At 40.9% G+C, this 25,337-nt stretch overlaps 1 protein-coding gene across 2 annotated transcripts in view; it reads left to right on the plus strand.

Moving 5' to 3' along the window:
• Positions 1-25,337, plus strand: part of asic1b (acid-sensing (proton-gated) ion channel 1b) — a 349,583-nt gene that overhangs the window by 266,342 nt on the left and 57,904 nt on the right. The window contains exon 1 of one of the 2 annotated variants that reach the window (XM_053652840.1): positions 4,453-5,072. The exons of the other annotated variant lie outside the window; for it this stretch is intronic. Coding sequence (XP_053508815.1) covers positions 4,488-5,072 — 585 coding nt within the window. The 5' untranslated portion in view covers positions 4,453-4,487. Of the gene's footprint in view, positions 1-4,452; positions 5,073-25,337 lie in introns of those variants that run through there. 2 annotated transcript variants of the gene reach the window in all.

Below are 25,337 nucleotides of genomic sequence, written 5' to 3' on the forward strand. Positions count from 1 at the left end.
GATCTGATATTAGTCCATTGCTCATTCACACTTGGGAGTCATTGCACCAATTAGCATGTTTTTGGGAGGTGGGAGGAAAACCAAGAACCCACAGGAGACCCACAATAAACGTGCGGGAGAACATGCAAAAACCACGCAGAGGATTGAACCCGGGAGCTGTAAGGCGGCATCGCTACCTGAAATCTACAGATTAGTACACAGTTAGTATTGAAAATGTGACATGCAAGTGTTACTGCATCATAAAATACAAAACCCAGTCATGTTCTAGCATGCAAATCCAGACTAGGCAACACTGGTTTATCAGAGGAAAGAGTTAGGTGTGGAGGTTGTTGCTAATTTGCATAGTCACCAAGTTTGATGAAATGGGACAGGGGGAAATGTAGGTCTGTGACATTACGGTGTTTGATATAGAGCTGAGGGTGTGCATGTGGGTGTTTTGTGATATTTAATGGATGATCACTTGGAGCCTCGCGCTGGACCTCGTACTCACTTATCATCGCTCCACTGAACACATTGAGTTCCTGAAATTTGATTCAGCATACACAGATTCTTATTGTCTTCACAAAACATGAAATATAAGCACGGTGAACAGGGGATTCAAGTCAGATGAATCACAGCTGCGTAAGAACGGATTGATAGCCAGAAACCTGACTCCAAAAACATGTACTTCTTTCTAATTAATTGACAGAGCAGGTCATAAGCAAGACTTGTTGTCATGTCATAATTAAGCACTTAAAAGATGCCAGATTGGGGACTCTTCAACCCACTTGCAGTGCTTTTGATGGATTGTTACTGAGCAGGTTGATATAATGAGGGAAGGTTTATTGCAACAACAAAAAAATTCATTTCAATATAACAATCAGAAAATGTATGGTTTATTCCAGATTCTGAAACTGAAAAACTCCACTGTGAAATAAACTGACACCGATTTCTAGACAGCAGATTTTCATCTGGTGAGGCAGCACATATGTTTATTTTCAGAAACTTCCGGTAGGAAGACGAAAATAGCTACCAAAAAAAAAAAAAAAACAAAGTTAAACATAGTCTCAGGGTGATGTATATTATTTTGGTGATATATATTATTTCATAATTATAATGTTGTTGTTATTATTATTGTTGTTGTTGATAAAACAGAGGCCTAGGCTGTAACTGTGTATAATAGTACACTACGTCTCTATTCACATCTACATCTCTATATATCTCTATGTATCTATTCTTTAGGGAACATCTACATCAGAGAAGTGCAGACTGCAGCAAGAAACAGTTTTAAGTTTAAAAAAAATAGGTTAGTCACACATATAAGCAAGTCAGACCTTTTGAAAACAAAGTTATGCCTACAGGAACAGAGAGTAAGTTAGTATTGGGTAGAACTGATGAACAGTGTGAATATTTGATATCCAGTTTTAAATATTCACATTTATTCATTTAGCAGACGCTTTTTATCCAAAGAAAATACGAGCGAAGCGATATATCTAAGCGGAGAACAATAGGAGTAGTGCTACCATACGAGATCTTTTAATTTAGTTCTAGATAAGCAAAGTGCCAGAGTAAGGTTGTTTTTAATAATGTGGGGGTTGGCATTTTAGGGGTTGGTTAGGTGTTCACGGAAGAGGTGGGTCTGTAGCTGTTTTGTGAAGATGGTGAGGGATTCTGCGGTCCGGACTGAGGTTGGAAGTTCATTCCATTAGTGTGAAGGTTCTGGAAAGGGGTCTTGAGCCACGCTGAGTAGGAATTACTAAAGCGTCGGTCGTTGATGGATCGCAGATTGCGTGAGGGAATGTAGGCCTTCAGGAGAGAGTTGAGGTAAGGGGGTGCTGTTCCAGACAAGGTCTTGTACGTGAGCATCAAGGCCTTGAATTTGATCCGGGTGGCTACAGGAAGCCAGTGGAGGGAGATGAAGTGGGGTGTGACATGGGTTCTTAAACATTTCGTATATTCTGCCATTAAGTACATAAGTTGAGAAGGGTACATGAGCAATAACAGGTAACATCTAACTTTACTTTTACACCATATCTTATATCACATTATATCCAACTCAGTGAAATGCTGTATGAAGAGAAGCACAGTATGAGTAATGGTGTGGTGACAGGTTTGAGTTTGGGTTAAATAAGACTGTGAAACATCAGTCTGTGTAAATGCTTGTGTATTAAAGCTGTTACTGTTCAGTGGCTCTGTTAACATACTGTATGAGAATGTAAACAGTGGTGCTTAGCTAGTTTAACACAGAGGGAGACACAAGACTACAGCACGTAATATGCTACATGTTTCCTCTTTGAATGTTTTCGTCTGAGTACTGCTTCTCACTATATTTATGGCAACTTTTTAGACCCCATTAATGACTTTATTTTTAAAAAGAGCCGATGGACAAACCTAGCGGCTTTTTCAGCAGATGTTAGAAACTATCCTGCACTTGATACAGCTGTCCAGGTCACATCACAACTGCTGGTTATAAGAGTTGAGAGAGCAGGTTCAGTCCACTCATCCCCAGTGTGTAAAGCCCAAATTTCACTTGTGCAAACCAGTGTTTCCCTTTGACCAATCAGTGATGACTATTATTCTCAAAGACCAACCACTGATTGCAACTTGTGTCCTTACAACCAATCACTGATCACCATTGTTCCTAATGACCTATCACTGATCACCATTGTTCCTAATGACCGATCACTGATCACCATTGTTCCTAATGACCTATCACTGATCACCATTGTTCCCAATTACCGATTACCATTATTCTCAGTGACCAACCATTGTTTCCCTGCAACAAATCATTGATCACCATTGTACCAAATAACCAATCATTAATCACCATCGTTCCCAATGACCTATCACTCATCACCATTGTTCCCAATGACCTATCACTCATCACCATTGTTCCCAATGACCAATCACTCATCACCATTGTTCCCAATGACCAATCAGTGATCACCATTGTTCCCAATGACCAATCAGTGATCACCATTATTCACAATTCCTTCATGCCTATTTCTCAACTAATTATTACTACTGCTTCTATAAGAAATAAGTTCTATTTGTATTTATACCACAGCATGGTTGAATTATTGAATTTGACTGGTCAGAAGGAGTGCATTACTTTTGCATAACGGCACTTGGCTTGGACAGTGAGCTGTAACGTGAATGACAGGTTTATATCAGTGTGCTCATTCTACTACGGTACAGAAACATGTTTAATAATCACTGATGTAGTGATGTTTTTGTTAGGAGAGATTTATGTTACATTTATGGAAGGAGTCTAAGCTGTAAGCATTTTTACAACAGTCACGCTACTTTGTAAAGTTTCCCTAGCATGGAAAAGTCTTCAGGACAGAGAAGTTTGTACTTTCCAGTTTCTCGGTAAAATGACAAGCTACGTTGTTAAGGGGAGAGAGAGAGAGAGAGAAATATGCGGATGAGGGAATGACTGTTTATAACATAAGTGATAACAGGAATTAACTAGAATCTCGGACTTTCCCCAACATTATATCTAACTACAACCCGTTAAAATGTGCTACGTGTCATTCATTCATTCATAAATAAAACATTTTTGGCAAATTTGCTGTGATATAGGCAGAATAACACACTCCAGTATGCGCTGTTATACGAAAATAATGCACACCAAAGTGGATTATTTTCATATAACCACATGGCCGGTCGTGTTTTATTCCTTACGTAATAATGTTATTTCTATTCTATCATGTCTATTTCTATTCTATTCTATTGTATGTGTCTTCACCCTGTAATGATTTTAATGGTTATAATGGGAAGTGTATTGGTTTGAATGGAACCTGTAATGGTCCCTGTAGGTCTCTACTGGTAATTTATTACCTTCTGTTGGTGGCATGTTATGTCTAGTGGATACCATTAAGGACTGGTTTTAATGGTTCGCTAATGGTTTGTAATGGTATTTGTAGTGGAAACCATTAGAAATTCTGGTTTCCCCCCCCCCCCAGCAGGACAGGAAATCGCCCTTCTTCACATAAGTTTTTATAAATATGCTAATTAGTCTGTGGCGTCATCTAGTGACTTGTACCGACTTTTTGAGCATGCACTGGCTACTTTTCCTTGAAAAGAGTCGGAAACACTGTTTTGTCCTTCATCATATCTTCTGTCTGCTCATATTCCACTTTCAGCGCCTCGAGCAGGACCGAAGCATTTCTGATGCCAAACTGAAATTCACCTAAAAGAATGGTGATCTTAGTGTAGAGAGAGTCTTTGATGATTGACGGTTTAACGCAGTCGGACACTCCTCTCAGTCAGTAGAGCGCTGACGGTGCGGTGGAGCGCAGGAGGTTCTTCATGCCCCGCGCAGAGCGGAAACGTAACGGCAAGAGACGGAGTAACAGGGCGCGCGCGCTTTAACGGGCACCGCGCGGCCATGCGCCTTCGCCGCGCTCCGGATAAGTGACTCAGACTATTTTGTTTGTTTGTTTGTTTTTCCGGGTACCTGAGCTGCGCGCTCACTCCGCGTCGCTGATATTTTTCCCTTCAAAATGTGCCTGAGTGAATCGGCGCCGAGGGAAAAGCGCGAGCGCAGCTCCGTGCGCGAGGCCAGCGAGCTCTTCCTGAAGCACACGACCTTTCACGGGCTCAGGCACGTCTTCCTCGGAGGCTCGTATCCGCGCCGCGCGGCTTGGCTCATCGCGTTCATCGCCTCGCTCGCGCTCTTGGTCGCGTGGTCCTCTAACCGGGTGCGCTACTTGCTGTCGTCGCCCGTGCACACGAAGGCGCACGTGGTGTACGCCACGCGCCTGGTCTTTCCCGCGGTGACCATCTGCAACCGGAACCTGCTGCTGCCGCGGCGCATGAGCAAACCGGATATCTTTAGCGCGGGACGCTGGCTCGGGTTACTGGGGAAAAACCGGCAAGTGTCCGCGAGCGCAGCCGAGGCGCTGGGCGCGCGAGGGGATTCGTCTACTCCGTTCTGGGCGCTGGATTTCAGTCGCTTTCTCCCTCCGCCGCGTGAGGCGCAGCCCTCCATGAGGCAACTGCTGGACCGACTCGGGCATCAGCTCGAGGAAATGCTGCTGTACTGCCGCTTTCAGGGCGAGAGATGCGGCCCGCGTAACTTCAGCACCGTAAGTGTGTGTGTGTGCGCGCGCGCACGCAGCTTCACGAGTCTGTTCTGTTGTTTGCGCCTTTACTCGAGCCGTGCGCATTATCTTCAACAGTGTTTTTTTTGCCAGATATACAACAACAAAATCCCTCAGGGTTTAATTCAAGACTGTAGCACATGTGTTCTTTCAGTATAATCAACAGAAAGGTTAAAGAAATTGTCCATCCATCCACTTTCCGTCCCACTGATCCTACACAGGGTTACAGGGGAGCCTGGAGCCTTTCCCAGGGGACTCTGGGCACAAGGCGGGTGACACCCTGGACAGGGTGTCAACCCATCGTGGGGTACAATCACACACACATGCACCATTCACACACTACGGACAATCTGGAAATGCCAGTCAGCCTACAGTGCCTGTTTTTAGAATGGGTGAGGAAACCGGAGTACCCAGGGGAAACCCCGGAAGCACGGGGAGAACATGCAGGGCAGAGGCGGGTGGCAGATGTGCTAACCACTAAGCCACCTTGCCAATCCCCCAGCCTATATATATATCGCACTGTATTCAAGTAGTATTGAAACTCTATTTCGCTTAAAATATTTTCCATAAATACTTGTTCGATCTTTCATGAATGTTTAGAGAATGTTTTTTTGTTGTTGTTTTTTTTTTTTAACATGATTTTCTAAAACAGCAGGGACAGGCCATATTTACACGTTTACATTCAACATGGACTTTTATTGTCATCCTCCTGATTCACCTCATACTTAGAATTCAGCTTTTGAACTTTTGGGTGCTTTAAACAGAGGGTGGAATTATACACCCTTGTTCCTTGTTCCTGGGGTGTAGTACCCTTATGTTCTGTACCTCGTATCTTCCTCATGGAAATGTGGATGTAGTGTTCGATTAAAAAAAACAAAAAAAGATTTAAGGTAGATAATTGGGCTGTAGTTACCCTTTAGAGTAAAGCTTTAAAGGTAGATTATATGCACACTTCTAGGGAAAAGATACACACTACAGGTGCGAAAGGTGTATGCTTGAGGGTAATACCCCAGTAGCAAGAAAAGGTAAGAGAGCATAAGGATTAGTTCAGCAGTATACAATGAAATAAATGGTGTGACAATTAATGCCTCCAAATTTCCTCCATACCCCAAATGGACACGCCTCTTCCTCTTTAGTTTTGTATTCTATCCAAGTAGTAATGGAAGTTCTGACCTAGAATCTTTTTCATAAAAATACATAAATTCAAACACTTGCTAGTTACAAAATCAAAATGTTAACATGGATTTTGTGCAATAGCAGGGACAGACTATATTTCGAAATTTGAATTCAAAGTGTTATTATTATTATTACTATTATTATTCACATAAGTAAATTTCCCCATACAATTACATCCTTCAAATTTTGGATGCTTGAACCAGAGGGTGGAATTATACTCACACAAAGGAAAAAAGGGATTCCGGATGTCCAAGATGTTTGCTTTCATAACATTACGTTGTTCAGCTATTCACTGAACATTGTTCATGTAAGGAATGAAACACAACAGCACATACTGAAGTGTTTTATCCTCTTATACCACAGCGATTTGCTACTAAAACCGTACAGGATTTTGCAGAGTGAGTTTGTGATTGTTGAGGCCAGAATGCTTGATTTCGCGGCGTCTTTTTTCAAAATTTGCGATGCAACTTGCAGTATTTTTTTTTTTTCTGCCTTTTTTTTTTTGAGGAAAACTACATAAATTGGCAAAATTGCATGAAATTGGTTTGCACGGCCGCACGTGACTCAGAGGGCGTTGGCATTGTGATGACGTCACACGACACATCTTGGCATTTTTTTCTTTTTCTTAAATAGTTCAAGTGGCTTTATTATCATTTCAGCTATGTACAGCTGGTACAGTACACGGTGAGACAAAACAACGTTCCTCCAGGACCACGGTGGTGCATAAAACAACACAACACACTAACCACATGAGACGACACAGAACTAAATAAGATCTACACGTTTTTACTTAAAGTGCACGTGCAAACGTGTGCGAACAACACAGGACAGTGCAATACTACTAAAACAGGACAATAGGCACAGTGACGGTGTAGCACCGAACAGTACACAGATCTAGTGTGGAAGTGTCTGATATAAAGGCAGTGTAAAAGATAGGTGCCAAAGAGTAACAATGTAATTTAAAAATGGTATAAATATCAACATAGCATGCTATGACTTAATGTTCAACGGATTAGCTTATACCAAATATGGACATAGCAGTTATTGCAGTAGCAGCCAGGTAAAGTGTATAATGGTGACAAGAAATTAAATACGATAGTGCAGTCGCAGCAAAAATGCAATAGAGTCAATGCAGAGATGTGGAAATATTGCAATGGGAGTGGGATGGAGTTCAATTCAGAGTGTGCGTGTGTGTGTGTATTAGTCCAGTCTCTGAGTATTGAGGAGTCTGATGGCTTGGGCGAAGAAGCTGTTACACAGTCTGGCCGTGAGGACCCGAATGCTTTGGTGACTTTGTCCAGACGGAAGAAGGGTGAAGCGTGTGTGTGAGGGGTGTGTGGGGTCGTCCATAATGCTGGTGACTTTGTGGAGGCAGTATGCGGTGTAAATGTCTAGACCCCAGTGATCTTCTCAGCTGTCCTCACTATCCGCTGCAAGGTCTTGCGATCTGATAAGGTGCAATTTTCGAACCAGACAGTGATGCAGCTGCTCAAGATGCTCTGAATAGTTCCTCTGTAGAATGTGGTGAGGATGAGGGGTGGGAGATGGGCTTTTGTCAGCCTTCGCAGAAATCCGAGATGCTGCTGGGCTTTCTTGGCTATGGAGCTGGTGTTGAGGGACCAGGTGAGGTTCTCCGTCAGGTGAACACCAACGAATTTGGTGCTTTTGATGATCTCTACGGAGGAGCTGGCAACGGAGAGCGGTCGCTCCGTGCTCTCCTGAAGTCAACAACGTTTTGTCCACATTCCGAGACAGGTTGTTGGCTCTGCACCAGTCTGTTAGCCGCTGCACCGCCTCTGTATGCTGACTCGTCATTCTTGCTGATGAGACTCACCACAGTCGTGTCATCGGCAAATGTGACGATGCGATTTGAGCTGTGAGTTGCTGCACAGTCGTGAGTCAGCAGTCATGAGTGAACAGCAGTGGACTGAGCACACAGCCCTGAGGGGCCCCCGTGTTCAGTGTGGTGGTGCTGGAGATGCTGTTCCCGATCCGGACTGGCTGAGGTCTCCCAGTCAGGAAGTCCAGGATCCAGTTGCAGGTAGAGGTGTTCAGGCCCAGTAGGTTCAGCTTTCCAATCAGTTGCTGAGGAATGATTGTGTTGAATGCTGAACTGAAGTCTATCCGAGCATTCGAATGTAGGTGTCCTTTTTGTCCAGGTGAGTGAGGGCCAGATGTAGGGTGGTGGTGATGGCATCATCCGTTGTCATCCAGTGATGGGGGCAGCAGGCCTCATGACGAGCGTCTCTAAGCACTCTAATTATAAATAATATTATAGCTGTGTGTTAAATGACAATACTTTATTCAGTTTATTTTAGCCTTTAGATTACTTAGAGCATCAATTCATTGTGAATGAGTCATTACTCTGGAAACATTAACATCCATCCATGCATCCATTTTCTGTTCCGCTTATCCTACACAGGGTCAAAGGGAGCCTGGAGTCTGTCCCAGGGGACTCGTGGCACAAGGCTGGGGACACCCTGGACGAGGTGCCAAGCCATCACAGGGCACCATGGCACACACACGGTCACACACTACAGACAGTTTAGAGATGCAAATCAGTCAAGCTCTGTGCACACAGGCCGGAGGCGTGAATCGAGCTCCCAACCCTGGAGGTGCGAGGCAATCATGAGAACTACTAAGCCACCATGCCCCCCCCAGAACATTAACATATTTAACATATCATTTTAAAGATTACAGTAAGTCGCACTGTTTCCTAAACCACATCAGCAAGAACGTGTAACACCACTGAAGAATTTTTGGATGAACTGTTCCTATAATTCAACAGTGAAGTGTCCTTTCAGCACTGGAGGAGTTTATTCAGCACTTTCTTTGTTAGATTGGCCAACAAGGTTGGATGATTTTCAAGTTCATCAATCTGTGTTATATAGATGGCCACAGTACAAATTAAATGGTTATAGGAACAAATACAGAAACACTTTTCAGATCATTATAGCAAGGCTCTACAGTATGAGTGCTTTTTCCGAATTTGGTCTTGGGAGCACACATGCAAGGGCAGACTTTGACCTGTGCAGCGTGCACTGAGGTATTATTATTTCTTTGATAAACAAAAGTATATCTTGGTTAAAATGTTCGTCCCCCCCCTCCCCCATACTGCACTGTTTGCTGTGCCTCTCTCTCCATTTCACAGATCAGAATTCCCACTCGGAAGCTTTTCATACAGCTAATGAAAAAACCTTTTGCGTATGCCATGACAGGAATTTTGTTAATGTAACATCCAGGCTTGTTTAACTACGTTAACGAATGTTAGAATTGTTGGCCGAAGCAGAATCAATATTTATTATAATATCATAACTGCAAAAGTGCTCATCTTGGTCATACACAGATGCATTCTCACTTGCAGTCTGCACGTGCCCAGGTTTCACGGGATTGGCTCCGGATCTGAAGATGAATGAGTGACTGTGTTGAGTGGAAGACAGCGAAGTTAACACAAGCCAAGTTCCCATCCACTTTTTGTGTTTTTCTGTTATCGACAAAGTAGAAAGTATGCTGTCTACCGCCTGTTTACATCCGATTTGCGTTTTCCTGATAAAATGGTGCGAGTGATAATGTATTCCTTGAAAAAACAAATTGTCGCATACGTTTTGGTGCATCGCAAAAGAGATATGGCCTTGAAACCGCCCCAAATCGTGTCCTCAAATCTCTGTCAAACGGAGAGAGTATTGAGACAATTCATTGGAATTGGCCAGCTTACGGTCGTTTTAATTTCACAGATAATTGCAGTTGTATGTAATATCAGAAGACGACATCAGAATGGAGCAGTTGCTCATCTGATAGTGCTTCAAGTAACTGCCTTTATGCGACAGAGCTCATGGGTCTGGGAGAGACCACGCAGTAGGGCGTTCTAGAAAGTTGTGGTGGAGAGACAGCACGTCTCTGGCTGAAACATTTTAGAATGTCACGGCCCACGTTATTGGTCCTGATGTTGCGTCCATCGCATGTTGCCACCACCCACTGGTTTCTAATAGTATTATTTCTGATAATAAAGAAATGAAACAATTTCCAGGGGAGGGCAGTGGTGGCTTGGTGGTTAAGGCTCTGGGTTACTGATCGGAAGGTCGGGGGTTCAAGCCTCAGTGTTGCCATTATTGGGCCCTTGAGCAAGGCCCTTAACCCTCTTTGCCCCAGGGGTTCTGTATCATGGCTGACCCTGCACTCTGACCCCAGCATCCTGACATGCTGGGGTATGCGAAGAAAATAATTTCACTGTGCTGTAATGTATATGTGATCGATAAAGCTTGATTCATTCTAATGTTTGACACCTGCCCAAATGAAAGTTTTTTTTTTAATTTAACTTCTTGAAAGTAAAGCCTACCGTAGAACCTTGATTATTATTATTATTTAGTAGTGTTGTAAATAATCAACAGATGGTCATTAGACATCGAAACCTCGCACTGTGTACTTTAGTCAACAGTTAATGCTTAAGCAAAAATAATATTCTTAAGTATGTCACTAAATATTGGCTACCAGTAATATGCTGATATAAAAAGTTTGTTTGTCAGACTAAAAACAGTGAAAATACAAAACAAATTCTTTGCAGATTGTAACTTTTTACCTTCCCTGGTTGGGGTTTTTAATGCTTCAGTGCCATTTTCATTACATTTCCATTAAAGGAAATATTCTGGCAATCAGTATGAATCATAGTTTTAAAGTTTTTCCCACCTCAGACCTCTCTCCCGCTCGCACCCACACGCATGCACATGCATCCCAATACTCATTTTTCATACTACATAATTCAATTATGAGATAATTCGAAAGTGCGAAGCTTTTGCATAGTTGAAACGAGATCAACTGCCTTGTGGATTGCTGGAGTCTCTGTGGGGCCTTTGCGTAGATTGTCTCATTTAAATTGCCTCCACCTCGCACTATCAGTGCTGGGATTGTGGCTCAGTTGAGCTTGAAGGAAACATCATAATTACTGCGCTGGAGCACATGCCCCATGTTTGATTCATTTCAATTTTCATCATGTTCCCTACTAACTTTTGCAGCATTTCCCTTGATGCTATCAGAAAAAAAAGGTCTGCACAAATTAGAGCACCACTCTACGCAAAGTTATAAGCCGCTATTGTAACAATTTTAGCTTGTTTGAAGATTTTTTTTTTGGTCCAAACTATATTCAATTACATGTATTGATTTGGGAAAAGCTTTAATACAAAATAACTTACAACTTACTTGTGGTCAGGTTTCTGGTCACAGAATATTAAACCTAAATATGTGATTGTTTTATAATCAGGATGATGGTCTTTTTGTGGGACATAATATACAGCACAAACCTCACCGGGAATTGTTCCTCTGTCATGGTTTCCCCATTTCTCCATAACACCCCTGTCCTATCATTGGTTTGTTACCTGACTGTGTTCACCTATTCTGTGTTGCTTCTTCATTAGATTTAGTACGTACACCCTGCCACCCAGTCCAGGGTGTCCCCCGTCTCCTGGGATAGACTCCAGACTCCCTTCGACCCTGTATAGGATAAACTGTACACAAAATGGATGGATGGGTGGACATATATCCTTATTTTTTTTTTGTTTTGCTGCAAAGCCAGTTCCAGGTGAAGATTTTGTAAGTCTCCAATGTCAACAATTTGTAACCGTTAGTAAGTTTTCTTACGGTGGGCTACTGATCGGAAGGTCATGAGTTCAAACCCCATCACCACCACCACCAAGCTGTCACTTTTGGGCCCTTGAGCAAGGCTGTTAACCCTCAACTGCTCAGATGTATAAATTAGATAAATGTACATCACTCTGGATAAGGACATCTGCCAAATGCTGTAAATGCAAACTATATATAGATTTTAAAAAAAGTCATTCATTAATAAATAAATAAAAATTGAATCATTGGAAAATCGCTGTGGTATAACAGGAATACAATACTTTGGAACGTACTGTTATGGTAAAATAATCAACTCAACTTTGCATCAGGCCAGATCACCCCACCCTGCCATTGATTAGTTTCCTATATCTAAAACAGCATGTCCCCATGTTTTATTCCTTACATAGAGTACATTTAAATGTGGATTATACAGCTTCTATAATAATAAAATAAATACCCATTATACAGAAAGGAGAGCTGTAAAGCAGTTGCGCATTTCTGGATAATTACATCATTGATAATTCTGGTCACATGTACGTAAGATTTAGAGCATTAGATGGAAAGAATAGTGTCTTAATCATTTCATGTGGACGTCTCATGGCACAACACAAAGCTTCTTTGCGGTCACTGAGCTGTGATTCACCGCCTGCAGATGAATGCAGTTAGCACAAAGACTAAGAATTAAGTAATAGAGCTGTATGTGAAAGTTCCCTCTTAAAAAGAACTGAGACATGGAGTCCACAGGGACCAATTTATCCACTGATACGTCTCTAATTCCTTATTTCTGAAGACACTAGAGTCCTGCAGATGGCTATTACTAGGAGCTGATATCTAAAGTAGCAGAATAATTGGCACTGTATTGATTTTAAATTATTAAAAGTGCATCCCTAAGCTTTTCTGCCGTCGTGAAGGTGCGCACTGACTGGCATCATTACCCCTGGTCGGAAGGGGACATAAACTTATTATTATTCATAAAACTGTATTTATCACAGTCTGTTTTATTTTATGGCTTAAGGCATGGTCCCTAGCCATATGTATGCAAGCTGTATCTCTTTTTCTGTCGCACTGTCTAAGAGTTTAATGCCCATCTTGCTGTTTAGTGCCATTACTGTTCATTCATTACTATCATATACCACCCTTGAGACCAACGTGGGTATGTAGAGGGGTAAACAGGTTAAAGGAGGACAGAAAAGTACATCATATCTACACTGGTGCTTGACAGTTTGTGGAATTGTGTATTTCAGCATAAATATGACCTCAAACACTTTTTTCTGTTTTTCTAAAAGTAGATAAAGAGAACCCAATTAAACAAAAATATTATACTCAGTCATGTATTTATTGAGGAAAATAATCCTATATTACATATCTGTGGGTGGGAAAAGTACGTGAACCTTTGCTTTCAGTATCTGGTGTGACCCCCTTGTGCAGCAATAAGTGCAACTAAGCATTTCCGGTAACTGTTGATCAGTCCTGCACGTCGGCTTGGAGGAATTTTAGCCCGTTCCTCGGTACAGAACAGCTTCAACTCTGAGATGTTGGTGGGTTTCCTCACATGAACTGCTTGCTTCAGGTCCTTCCACAACATTTCTATTGAAGAACTTTATTTTTCTTTTCCCATTCTTTGGTAGAATGATTTGTGTCCTTAGGGTCGTTGTCTTGCTGCATGACCCACTTATTCTTGAGATTCAGATCACGGACAGATGTCCTGACATTTTCCTTTAGAATTCGCTGGTATACTTCAGAATTCATTGCTCCATCAATGATGGCAAGCCGTCCTGGCCCAAACCATGATACCATGACACCACCATGTTTCACAGATGGGATACGAAGGTTATTATGCTGGAATCCACAATTTTCCTTTCTCCAAACATAACGCTTCTCATTTAAACCAAAAAGTTCTATTTTGCTCTCATCCATCCACTAAACATTTTTCCATTAGCCTTCTGACTTCTGAACTGCAGATGGACAGCAGTGTTCTTTTTGGAGAGCAGTGCTTTGCTCCTTGCAGCCCTGCCATGTATACCATTTGTTGTTTAGTGTTCTGCTGATGCTGGACTCAGAAACGTTATTAACCAATGTGAGAGGCCTTTAGTTGCTTAGAAGTTACCCTGGCTTCCTTTGTGTCCTCACGGACTATTGCACGTCTTGCTCTTGGAGTGATTTTTGTTGGTTGAGCACTCCTGTAGAGGGTAACAATGGTCTTGAATTTCCTCCATTTGTACACAATCTGTCTGACTGGATTGGTGGAGTCCAAACCTTTTAGAAATGTTTTTGTAATGTTTTCCAGCCTGATGAGCATCAACAACTCTCTTTCTGAGGGACTCAGACAGATCTATCAGACTCTGACAGATCCCTGTTCTTTAAATAAAACAGGGCGCTCACTCCCACCTGATTGTCATGTCATTGATTGAAAACACCAGACTCTAATTTCACCTTCAAATGAACTGCTAATCCTAGAGGTTCACATACTTTTGCCACTCACAGATATGTAATATTGGATCATTTTCCTCAATAAATAAATGACCAAGTATAATATTTTTGTCTCATTTCTTTAATTGGGTTCTCTTTGTCTACTTTTAAGACTTGTTTGTGAAAATCTGATGATATTTTAGGTCATATTTATGCAGAAATATGAAGAAAAAAAACAAAAAACACTGTATTTACTAAAGCAGGAGACAATACGTTATACGGGTAAATGTTAGTAGATACCAGACCATTACACTCATACGTGCTTGCTGAGCATCCCATTCCAGATTTAGTCCCTTGTTTGCTATAATAACCTCCTACCTGCTATAATAACCTTTGTTATAATATCCGCCATTCTTCTGGGAAGGCTTTCCACTAGATTTTGGAACATAGACGTGGAGGTTTTGCGCCCATTCAGCCACAAGAGCATTAGTGAGGTCAGTAAAGTCAATTAAAGGGGGCTTTTTAATGCTGCAACATTCTAGCGTGCTTCAAAATTTGTGGCAACAGTTTAGGGAAGGCCCACATATGGCTGTGTTGGATAGGTGTCCACATACTTTTGTCCATGTAGTGTATGTTTTTTAAGTAATGTTGTCAGAGGAAGTCTGCGGTAATTATGATTAATTAGAATGGGAAAAGTGATCTTTGTATGATCTTTGTATAAATCATATGCTGTAGGTAGGAGTGTCTTCGCAATTCTGAGAGTAATGCATACACCTCATTAAATCCACAATTTGGCGTCTATTATAAACACTTGTTGTAGTGTGCATGATCAACAATAGGTCACATGACTATAACACGTATGTATGCTATACCCTTTCTGGGAAATTGATAACCAACCTAAAGCCCCATTAGAAGCCTTTTCAAATTTGTGTTTTAAACTCAGACTTGGTTTCAGTTTGGTTTTAGTAGGAGATGATAGAAAAGAGAGAGCTTCTTGGAGTGTCTTTATGATGATAAGTGCAAAAACACATTTTCCACAGGATATGAAAGAATTTCTATAAAATTGTTCTAAGTATTTATCATGTATTTTAATCAGTATCTTGTTAACGTAAGGTCTTGAATCCATGACACAGTTACAACCCTACTAGCATCGCATCTCAAATAAAGCAATACCATTATTCTGTTCAGCAGGTAAGAGCATTATGAACGTCTTCTGAATAACAATATTGCAACATCAAAAGCCATGATGAAACATAGGACAGTATTTCTGATGGGAAAATATAATATTGGAACACCAGTCTGTGCACCCTAGGTGATTTTATTGTAGTCAATGTGACTAGTCAGCAGTCATTGTGGCTCAGAGCCAATTCAGTGAATTAAGAGAGAGAAGGAGGATACGGAAAGGTAGTGTGTAGAGATGGAAGTTGGCTCTTTCCCACCATCATGACTTTGACAAATGAATAGCGCACCTTTCGCCTTGTGAGACTATCCCACCAAATTGTGGGCCGTTACATCATTGACACCTCTGTCAGAAATATCTGTGACTCCCAGCACTCTGCCAGTCAATAAAGTCATCGGCATCGATTTCTTCGTGACTAAACCATCACGGAGCACAACAGGGTCCCTCCGGCCATCTTTGTTCTTGTATTGATCTCCTTAGAACCGTCTCGTACCCCTCCAAGCTGAAAGAATAGAAAGAACATTGTGTGTTTCGCAGACTAGAAAAGAAACAGCACAGGCAGATTGCAAAGAAAAGGAAGAAATGAAGACAGATTTTGGACAAAGAAATAATGTTAGGCTGAACTGCGGACTGTTAGAACTTTGGTACATAACACATATATATATCAGACTTCACATGAAGCATAGAAGTCATCTTCGAGAATAAGTGTTGTTATTGTTCCAAAAAGCAGAGGAGCTCAAAACTGTCCTGTCAGTGATGCGAGTGATATAACAGATATTGTCATCCGTTTCTCATCCAACATTATAATCCTCTGTATGTCTGGACAGTTTGTTTTTTTCCTTGTAAGACGTGTCTCTGCAATTTTGCTGTTATGTTTACATTAATTTGACTCCTCAATTCCAAACCAATTTAGAAGGCAGACTGAAATCCCTTTGAATTAATGCATGAAAATGATAAGAAAACAAACTAATACCAGGACAAGTGCAGGACTAAAACACTAAAAACAAAAACCAGAAAGAAAAACCAAGACACAGGACACTTGCTGTTTCCTTGGGGGGTGGGGGGACACTGCAAAATGAGGAGGTTGAGATCACAATTAAGAAGCCTATTTTGGAATTTGATCTCGTAACCTTCCAGTCACTATCACAGAATTTTTCTTCTGAAACCAAATGTAGTAGATGAGTGAAGATATGTCCTTGGAGCTACAAAGCCTATATGCACCAATCAGACATTAAAACCACCTGTCTAATATTGTGTAGGTCCCCCTTGTGTCGCCAGATCAGCTCTGACCCGTCGAGGCATGGACTCCACAAGACCTCTGAAGGTGTGCTGTGATATCCGGCACCAAGAAATTAGCAGCAGATCCTTTAAGAAGTTGCGAGGTCGGGCCTCCTTGGATCGGACTTGTTTGTCCGGCACATCCCACAGACGCTCGTTCGGATTTAGATCTGGGGAATTTGGAGGCCGAGTCAACACCTTGAACTCTTTGTCATGTTCTTCAAACCGTTCCTGAGCAATTTGTGCAGTGTGACAGGACGCATTATTCTGCTGAAAGAGGCCACTGCCATTAGGGAATACCGTCGCCATGAAGGGGTGTACTTGGTCTGCAAAATTTAGGCCATCCACATAATGTAAAAGAAAATTCGATTCATCAGACCAGGCCTCCTTCTTCCATTGTTCAGATGCTCACATGCCCATTGTAGGCACTTTCGGAGGTGGACAGGGGTCAGCATGGGCACTCTAACCAGTCTAAGGCAACAGAGCCCTATACGCAACAAGCTGTGATGCACTGTGTGTTCTGACACCTTTCTATCATAGCCAGCATGAACTTTTTCAGCATTCTGTTCTACAGTAGCACTTCTGTGGGATTGGACCAGATGGGGTTGCATTCGCTCCCCATGTGTGAGCGTTGGGTACCCATGACCCTGTCATGTACACCGGTTGTCCTTGCTTGGAGCACTTTTGGTAGGTACTAACCACTGCATACCAGGAACACCCCACAAGACCTACCGTTTTGGAGATTCAATGACCCAGTCGTCTAGATATCACAATCTGGCCTTTTGTCAAAACTTCGAGGACTGACTATTCACTTGCTGCCTAACAAATCTCACCCCTTCACAGGTGCCATTGTAATGAGATGATCAATGTTATCCACATCACCTGCCAGTGATTTTAATGTTACGGCTGATCGGGGTAGCTGACAAGTCCGCCTTAACCAAAATCTTTTCCTCAAACCGCATCTAGTTCTTCAGTGGTATAACGTAAGCTCATAGAGTGAGTCAGAAGTTTATAAATCCAAACAATTCTGTAAATTGAAGTTAATTATCAGTTCAGCCAGTGCACTTTTCCCCATTTCCCCCCCTCTCTGCTATGATGTACTTGTTGGCAATGCTACGACTTTGATAAATGATCCATTTAAAAAGAAATTGCGTGTCGACTTCTGAAAAGGTTTACCTAGACACACTTACTTACTAGCTGTAAAACACCATGGAATAGTCTTGAAAATGTTTGGTACCACTATGCTATTTTTCAAACCAGCAAGCCTCGAGCTTAAAGAAACATGTCTCTTGGCTACAGATGAATTATTCATTTGGAAAGCAATAGCTGTCATTTGAACAAGTAGGAAGAGTACAGCTGGCTGTATCAATCTGTGCTTGCTGGTGAGAACTATCCAATACTCAGTCTGCGAATGTTTTTATTTCTTTCCCTCCTGATTCCAGATGAAATATGCATTAATTAGGATGCTTGGTGTGTGTGATAGTGGTGCGTTGAGAGACTGCCTTTCTGTTATATCAGGAAATTGCTTGCAGAGGTGATAACTGTGTGATTGCTATTTATTTACATATGGGGAGCATTTCAATGGCAGCCTGCAGTAAATTGACTGAAGCAAACATTCATCTGAAGTTCACGGATTATAGAAAAATAAGTTTTAACTACTGGAGGGCATTTCATTTACTAGCACATTTATAACCTAAATCCGTCTCTGGTCACATTTTACATGTGTTACTTTGTGATAAGTGATACTGTAGCTCAGCAGTGGAAAGACTAATTTGGTAAAATAAATAAGTAAATAAATCTCGTACAAAATTTCCCCTACTTCCACTTTGTTGTCTTGGTTTTGCATTGGAGCTATGAGGCAAATGTAGCTAACAAGTAATGGAAGTTTATATGAGTGGCATTTCATTTACAGCGTTACATCATTAACATTTCGTCTTCAGTTTTGTTCACATTTATTGCACTGGGTTGCACTGTTTCCTAAACTACATCAGTAAGTCTGTGTGGCATTTGCTGACCAATTGGATGCAAGATATTAATAGAAACAAATTTAGGTCACATGATTGTCCATTACTTGTTAGGAGAAGTAGGGGAAATTTTGTACATTTGATTTTTCACCAAACTAGTCCTTCAACTTCTGAGCTACATTATCGCTCTCCATAATGTGCACTGTAAACAACGTAAAGCTCAAACTGTAAAGCTGACAGTTGTGTGCTGTAAAGCTGCAACACTGTAAAGCTGTAATAATGGAATGCTGTACCATGGCAAAGCTGTAACACTGTTAAGCTGTACAGTTATACACTGTAAAGCTGTACATTGTGAACTGTAACGCTGTAAAGATATAACAATGTTTCATCTTTACAATGTTACAACTTTACAGTGTACAACTGTACAGCTTTAGTGTTAGTTTTACAATGTATAACTGTACAGCTTTATCATTTTACAACTTGACACTGTTACATCTTTAGTGTTACAGATTTACAGTGTTACAGCACAACACTGTAAAGATGTAACAGTGTAAAGTTACAGTTGTAAAGTGTCATGACAGAGTAAAGCTATACCAGTATAAAGACGTAACACTGTAAAACTGCAACACTGTAAAGATGTAACAGTCAGTGTGTTTACATGGACAACGATAATCCGATATTAACCCGATTAAGACGATACTCCGATTAAGAAACTAGGATGTAAACAGTGATTTTTAATCACCTTAAGCCGATTAAAGTTATACTCGAAGTAAACACAAATCGAATGTAGACGTGTGGAGTACTCCAGTTTTAGTCGCATTATCGACGTGTATTACAGACATGTACACACCTTAATCACACTATTAACGCCGTGTGAGTTTTCACCGCATTTTGTGACAGGACACGTACACACACGGCAGCGCTCAACCGTTTTACGGCAAACGAGAGCACGGCTATGTACGAAACCGCGTACTTTCCTACTATAGGCCTGTAGTAGGAGAAATACATGTATCTCAGCTACTATATAGACGGTAAGTACGCGGTTTGGGATAACACTGTACAGCTTTACAGTTGTCTACTGTAAAACTGTAACGGTGTAAAGCTGTAACACTGTAAAGCTGTAACTGTGTGACACTGAATATGTAACAGCGTAACACTGTAAAGCTGTAATGCTATACAACTATACAGTGTAAAGCTGTAAAAATATAAAGCTGTAACAGTGTGAAGTTGCAACACTGTAAACTACAGTATATAGCTGTAACATTGTGAAGCTGTACACTGTAAACCTGTATGGCTGCAGCACTGTAACACTAACATTATAAAGCTGTAACACTGTAAAGCAGTACAGCTATACACTGAAAAGATGCATCGCTTTAACATTATAAGGCCATAAACCAGGAATAATACAATGCTATAACACTGTAAAGTTGTCACTTTGGGGGATGGTCATCTTGGACAACCATATTGACCAATTTCTTTGGTATCATTTATGGTCTTGAATGAATTTTTGTATTTACTGAATACTCATACTGCAAAATGAAGACAATCTCATGCCAAACATCTCTTGGCCATTAACAACACTTGGTGTCAGGGGAAATTAATTTTGAAGATTCCTTCAAAGTTTTGTTACTGACCCATCCGGATTCAAAGACTGCAAGTGCTCTCTTAATGTTTAGTTGCTGAGCTCATGTGCTAAGCTGTTTTGTATAACAGACTTTGCCTGGGGCATAAATGCTTACGTTTACATCAGCTGAGTTGGGTCATATTCAATCCATTTCAAAGGCCTGCTCTGTAATTCAGTGGGGTTTTTTTTTTTGGTTTTGTTTTTTCATCATGACACTAGAGGAGGTTAAAATGCTTATTTGAAAACATTATAAAACAGAGACCTGTTTCCCAGGGGGGTCTCGCTCGCGCTCTCTCTCTCTCTCTACAACTCAAACACTGGTGTGCACAGTGTAAACCAAAGTTCAAAGAAGCTCTCCATTTTAACGTGTGTCTCAGTTCACAAACTGTTTTTTCCACAGTACTGTTGTAATGTTTGATGTTTTATAGTTTCTCTGAGGTTTCAGATGGAACTGATGTGTCAGAATACTGGTTGTTGGTTGTTAAAATAAAATCCTTTGTGTACCATTCACCGTGCCATGTACTGACATCTACATGCAATAACCGAGTGCCTGTTCCAGGGGCCTTAGCTGGACTGTTAATCGTCTGAAGCTGAGCCTAGATTCTTCTCCATCAAATAAAAACTTTTTAAAACACACTTCTAAATAGGCTGTTTCCATGCATTTTATTTAATTTTATTTATTTATTGCATGTGAGGCTTCAAAATGTGAAAATTAGACAAAAAGTTGGATTTATCCTAAAACTTGCCTCGGGTGTTATCACTGTTAACACTGGATTAGAAGACCGATATATAAAATATAAAACTCTTTGGCTATCGAACACAAGGCTAGTTTGGTGTTGCTGGCCAAGGGGAGGCACAGCTAAGTACATTAGCTGTCCTTATGCTATGCTCATATCATGATCATGTAACCTGGAATTTACACAACTTGTTTGTGAGCTAGTGTTTGGCAGAATTGAGACATGTCGGCCAATAAGACACTGGTATTTCCATGTATTTTTCTGTAAACTCTGTAAACCTTGTCCGTTCACTGACGATACAAAATTTCAACAATGCCGTCGTCTTATACTGACCTTCAGTTACGTAGTGACACACCACTCCAAGTGGAGAATTATTTGGGGCTAACGAAAAAAAAAATCAAATACCCTGGCAAGGTTACGCCCCTGGCCTGTCCCTTACATGATGTCATTTTGCCTTTCAGTTTCATATCCAGTCTGGAAAAGCAACATTAGCGGACGAAATGTTGTGTGATGCAGAACTAAGAATTAAATCGCTCTCATGTATTCTGAGGAAAAATATTTAAAAGCCTATAAAGTGTTCTATGAATGAAACACTTGATAAGTCATGTGCTTACTGTATGTATGAGAAGATGCCATAAATAACTCGGTTCATAATGAGTGGAGGTCATTATGGAGGAGCAGGTAATGCTAAGTGTAATTATAGCGCCATATTTGCCATATAGAATCTGAACTATATATCTGAGGAAAATGTGATATTCCCAATAATCTAGTCTCAATTTCACTGTCATTCAGATTTTATACAGTCTGTACAAAAGATTTAATGGCTAAACTATTAGCCTCAATCACAGGCTAGGTCATAAGAAAGGGAATGGCAGTAAGCACAGAGTTGGTTTACAAATGCAGCATACAAATCTTTTGTGTAAGAGAATCCATTTTGTTATAAAGGTTTTTTTTATATACTCTAGCTTGAACTCATATTTGATTACCATTTTTATGACCCGTCAGGCTTTACACAAGTGTGTTGATTTATGTAGTGTGCTGTTATACATTACTAATGAGCTTTTCTACTGACAAATCTATTATCATACCACATTGTACCATTTGTATTGTTAGCCAGGTGTTAAGCTATTTCAAACTCATTCCTATAAATCTGAGAGAAAAATAATAATGCCAGATAATTATCAGATAGTCACAGTTGCATCCAAAAACACAATCTACCCTAGTTCACAATAGCGCATTAATACCAGAGAGGGCAAATTTCTAAATCTTAAATCTTGTAGCTTTAAGAAAGAACACTCTCTGCATATCAGTGTATGACTTGTGAATTTGTCTTCCTCTGTTTTGAACAGAATTTGGATTATGATTTGGAGAATACTCAGTCTTGGACTCCAATGACAAAGGGTTCCTGTTTTTACAGACAGAACTGTTTTGCGTCATGGGGTTTTTTTGTTTGTTTTATTATTATTATATTAATTTTAAAGTGTCCTTAAAATGGATTTTTCTATAAGGACAAGTCTTCTCCATCACAAGGTCATCAGCCCCGAAATGAACACGTTACCACAGCAACTCGACCCAGTCATGTTTGCCCTCGTCTGTTCATTGTATCTCGGAGACAATTGTAGCTCTTCATGGCTGGTTGAGGCACTCGTACACTAAACCACTCAGATGCTCAAGTCATTAAAGGATTAGTGTCATGTTTATAGCCTCTCAGGAATGATGATCTTAAATTGCAAGAGGAGCAATGGTATAAACATTGGCTTTTTATCTCTTAGACAAACTTATTATACAATCTCTGTTCAAAGTCATTTGGACCAGAGGTTTCATATTACTAAAAGAAGAATAAATGCTAAAGCACTAACGCAAACTCCAAGTCAGTGTAGCCAATTCAATCATTTTGAAAATTACTGTGCTTTCCAAAAGAATTTATACGGCATGGGGGGATTATATAATTCAGGAGGTTTATATTAATTAGACTGTAGTAATTTTGTGTAAGGTTTACAGTCCCCTCTGACAGGGCCAGTTCTTCTGTTTTTGCTATACACTGAAGAAAGAAAGGATCTGCTCATGATCCAAAACGTACAAGCTCATCAGTCAAGCATGGTGGAGGTGGTGTCATGTCCCTTACAAATTGGGGAGTCTGCCACCAAATGTGCCATGTTCTAAGTTGTAAATATCAGGAAATGAAAGCTGGAATTCAGATTTATCGCCTCATATTCATCTTTTGAACTCCATACCAGATGTCTTCAGTGTATAGCAAGCACAAATTAATTAGCCTTGCTGTTCCAGTACTTTTGGAGGGGACTGTATGTGTAGTGTATTTTTTCTTGGTTGCAGTTCAGGATGTCTGACTGGTTTGCCTGTTAATCCCAGTAAAAGTGGTGTGGACACTTTGTCAGTTCTAGTAAAACATGAGTGGCCTCTTTGCCTGTGAGGCTTAGGAAAGGTGGTGTGACTACTTTTCCTGTTAGTTCCATTAAAGAAGGTATGGCTGCTTTACCTGTCAGTTCCGGTAAAGTACATATGACCACTTTGCTTGTCAGTCCCAGTAAAGAAGGTGTGGCCACTTTGCTTGTCAGTCCCAGTGAAGGTGTGGCCACTTTGCTTGTCAGTCCCAGTGAAGAAGGTGTGGCCACTTTGCTTGTCAGTCCCAGTGAAGAAGTCGTGGCCACTTTGCTTGTCAGTCCCAGTAAAGAAGGTGTGGCCACTTTGCTTGTCAGTCCCAATGAAGGTGTGGCCACTTTGCTTGTCAGTCCCAGTGAAGGTGTGGCCACTTTGCTTGTCAGTCCCAGTGAAGAAGTCGTGGCCACTTTGCTTGTCAGTCCCAGTGAAGAAGGTGTGGCCACTTTGCTTGTCAGTCCCAGTGAAGAAGTCGTGGCCACTTTGCTCGTCAGTCCCAGTGAAGAAGTCGTGGCCACTTTGCTCGTCAGTCCCAGTGAAGAAGTCGTGGCCACTTTGCTCGTCAGTCCCACTGAAGAAGTCGTGGCCACTTTGCTTGTCAGTCCCAGTGAAGAAGTCGTGGCCACTTTGCTCGTCAGTCCCAGTGAAGAAGTCGTGGCCACTTTGCTTGTCAGTCCCAGTGAAGGTTGCTTCTGGCTCCTGTGACTGTCGATATTGAATTGAATCATTTACTGCTTTCATACATTGCAGTGTTGTTGACATATTAAGAGGGACATCAATATGCACACCCCTATTTTCAACCTTTATGGTCAGGCTTCTATTGCAGTGAGTCCATTAAGTTAATGCATTTTAGGGAAAATAAGAGTGTGTGTCCTGCAGTGCCTTTTGAAAATACAAAACATCCATTACTTTCTGTCGACTTCATGCATGAGGTCGAATGCATGTCTGAACGCAGACAGAGCTTTCTTGATTTGCCTTCCGACACAAATGTATGCCAAATGGATTCAGGTTGTTTTTCATTGGCTTGAAATTGGTCATGTGACTCAGCAACATGACTACTATGATGTACTTTGCCAGCAATGCTCTTCAGAGGGTCCTTGTTGAGTTTATTTTGTATTCACTTTTGTTTTGGCCAAATTCTCATCATGCCCGCTGTCTTTTAATGTAAATTAAGGGAACGAACAAAGAAAGTAGGAAAGAAAATTAGCATATTACACACAGTGGAGTGCTTTGCTGTAGTTTTTCCACTGAATTCGTTTTTATTTCGTTTCCAGCCACTGACTGAGCTTACTATTTAACTGTAGCACAATATAATGAGTCTAATCTAGATAGCAATCTAGGCTAGTTAGTTAGCTTGCACTAGCAAGGTATGGCTGTATTTGCAATATGCACACTGAGTGGAGTGATCTACTTTATTCCATAACAAGAAAAGCACTCCAGCCAGCGATTGTTGTGTTTATAAAAAAGCAGCCTCAAATTTCCTGCCTCTTTTTTGTTCCTGTACACTATTTATGGCCACTAAATGTGAAATGGAGTTGGCATGTAGCATATAATTAAGAAAAATGTTATAAAAACCGATTAAATACAAAGCTTGCCAAATTTACTGGCATCACAGAGATGAGGGATTACAGTGGTGCTTGAACGTTTGTAAAACCTTTTAGAACTTTCTATATATCTGCATAAATATGACCTAAAACACCATCCTATTTTCACACAAGTCCTAAAATAGACAAAGAGAACCCAATTAAACAATTGAGACAAAAATATTATACTTGGTCATTCATTTATTGAGGAAAATGATCCAATATTACATATCTGTGAGTGACAAAAGTATGTGAACCTTTGCTTTCAGTATGTGGTGTGACTCGCTTG

Source organism: Ictalurus furcatus, chromosome 21, assembly GCF_023375685.1.
Source record: "Ictalurus furcatus strain D&B chromosome 21, Billie_1.0, whole genome shotgun sequence".
In the NCBI taxonomy this organism is placed as follows: domain Eukaryota; kingdom Metazoa; phylum Chordata; class Actinopteri; order Siluriformes; family Ictaluridae; genus Ictalurus; species Ictalurus furcatus.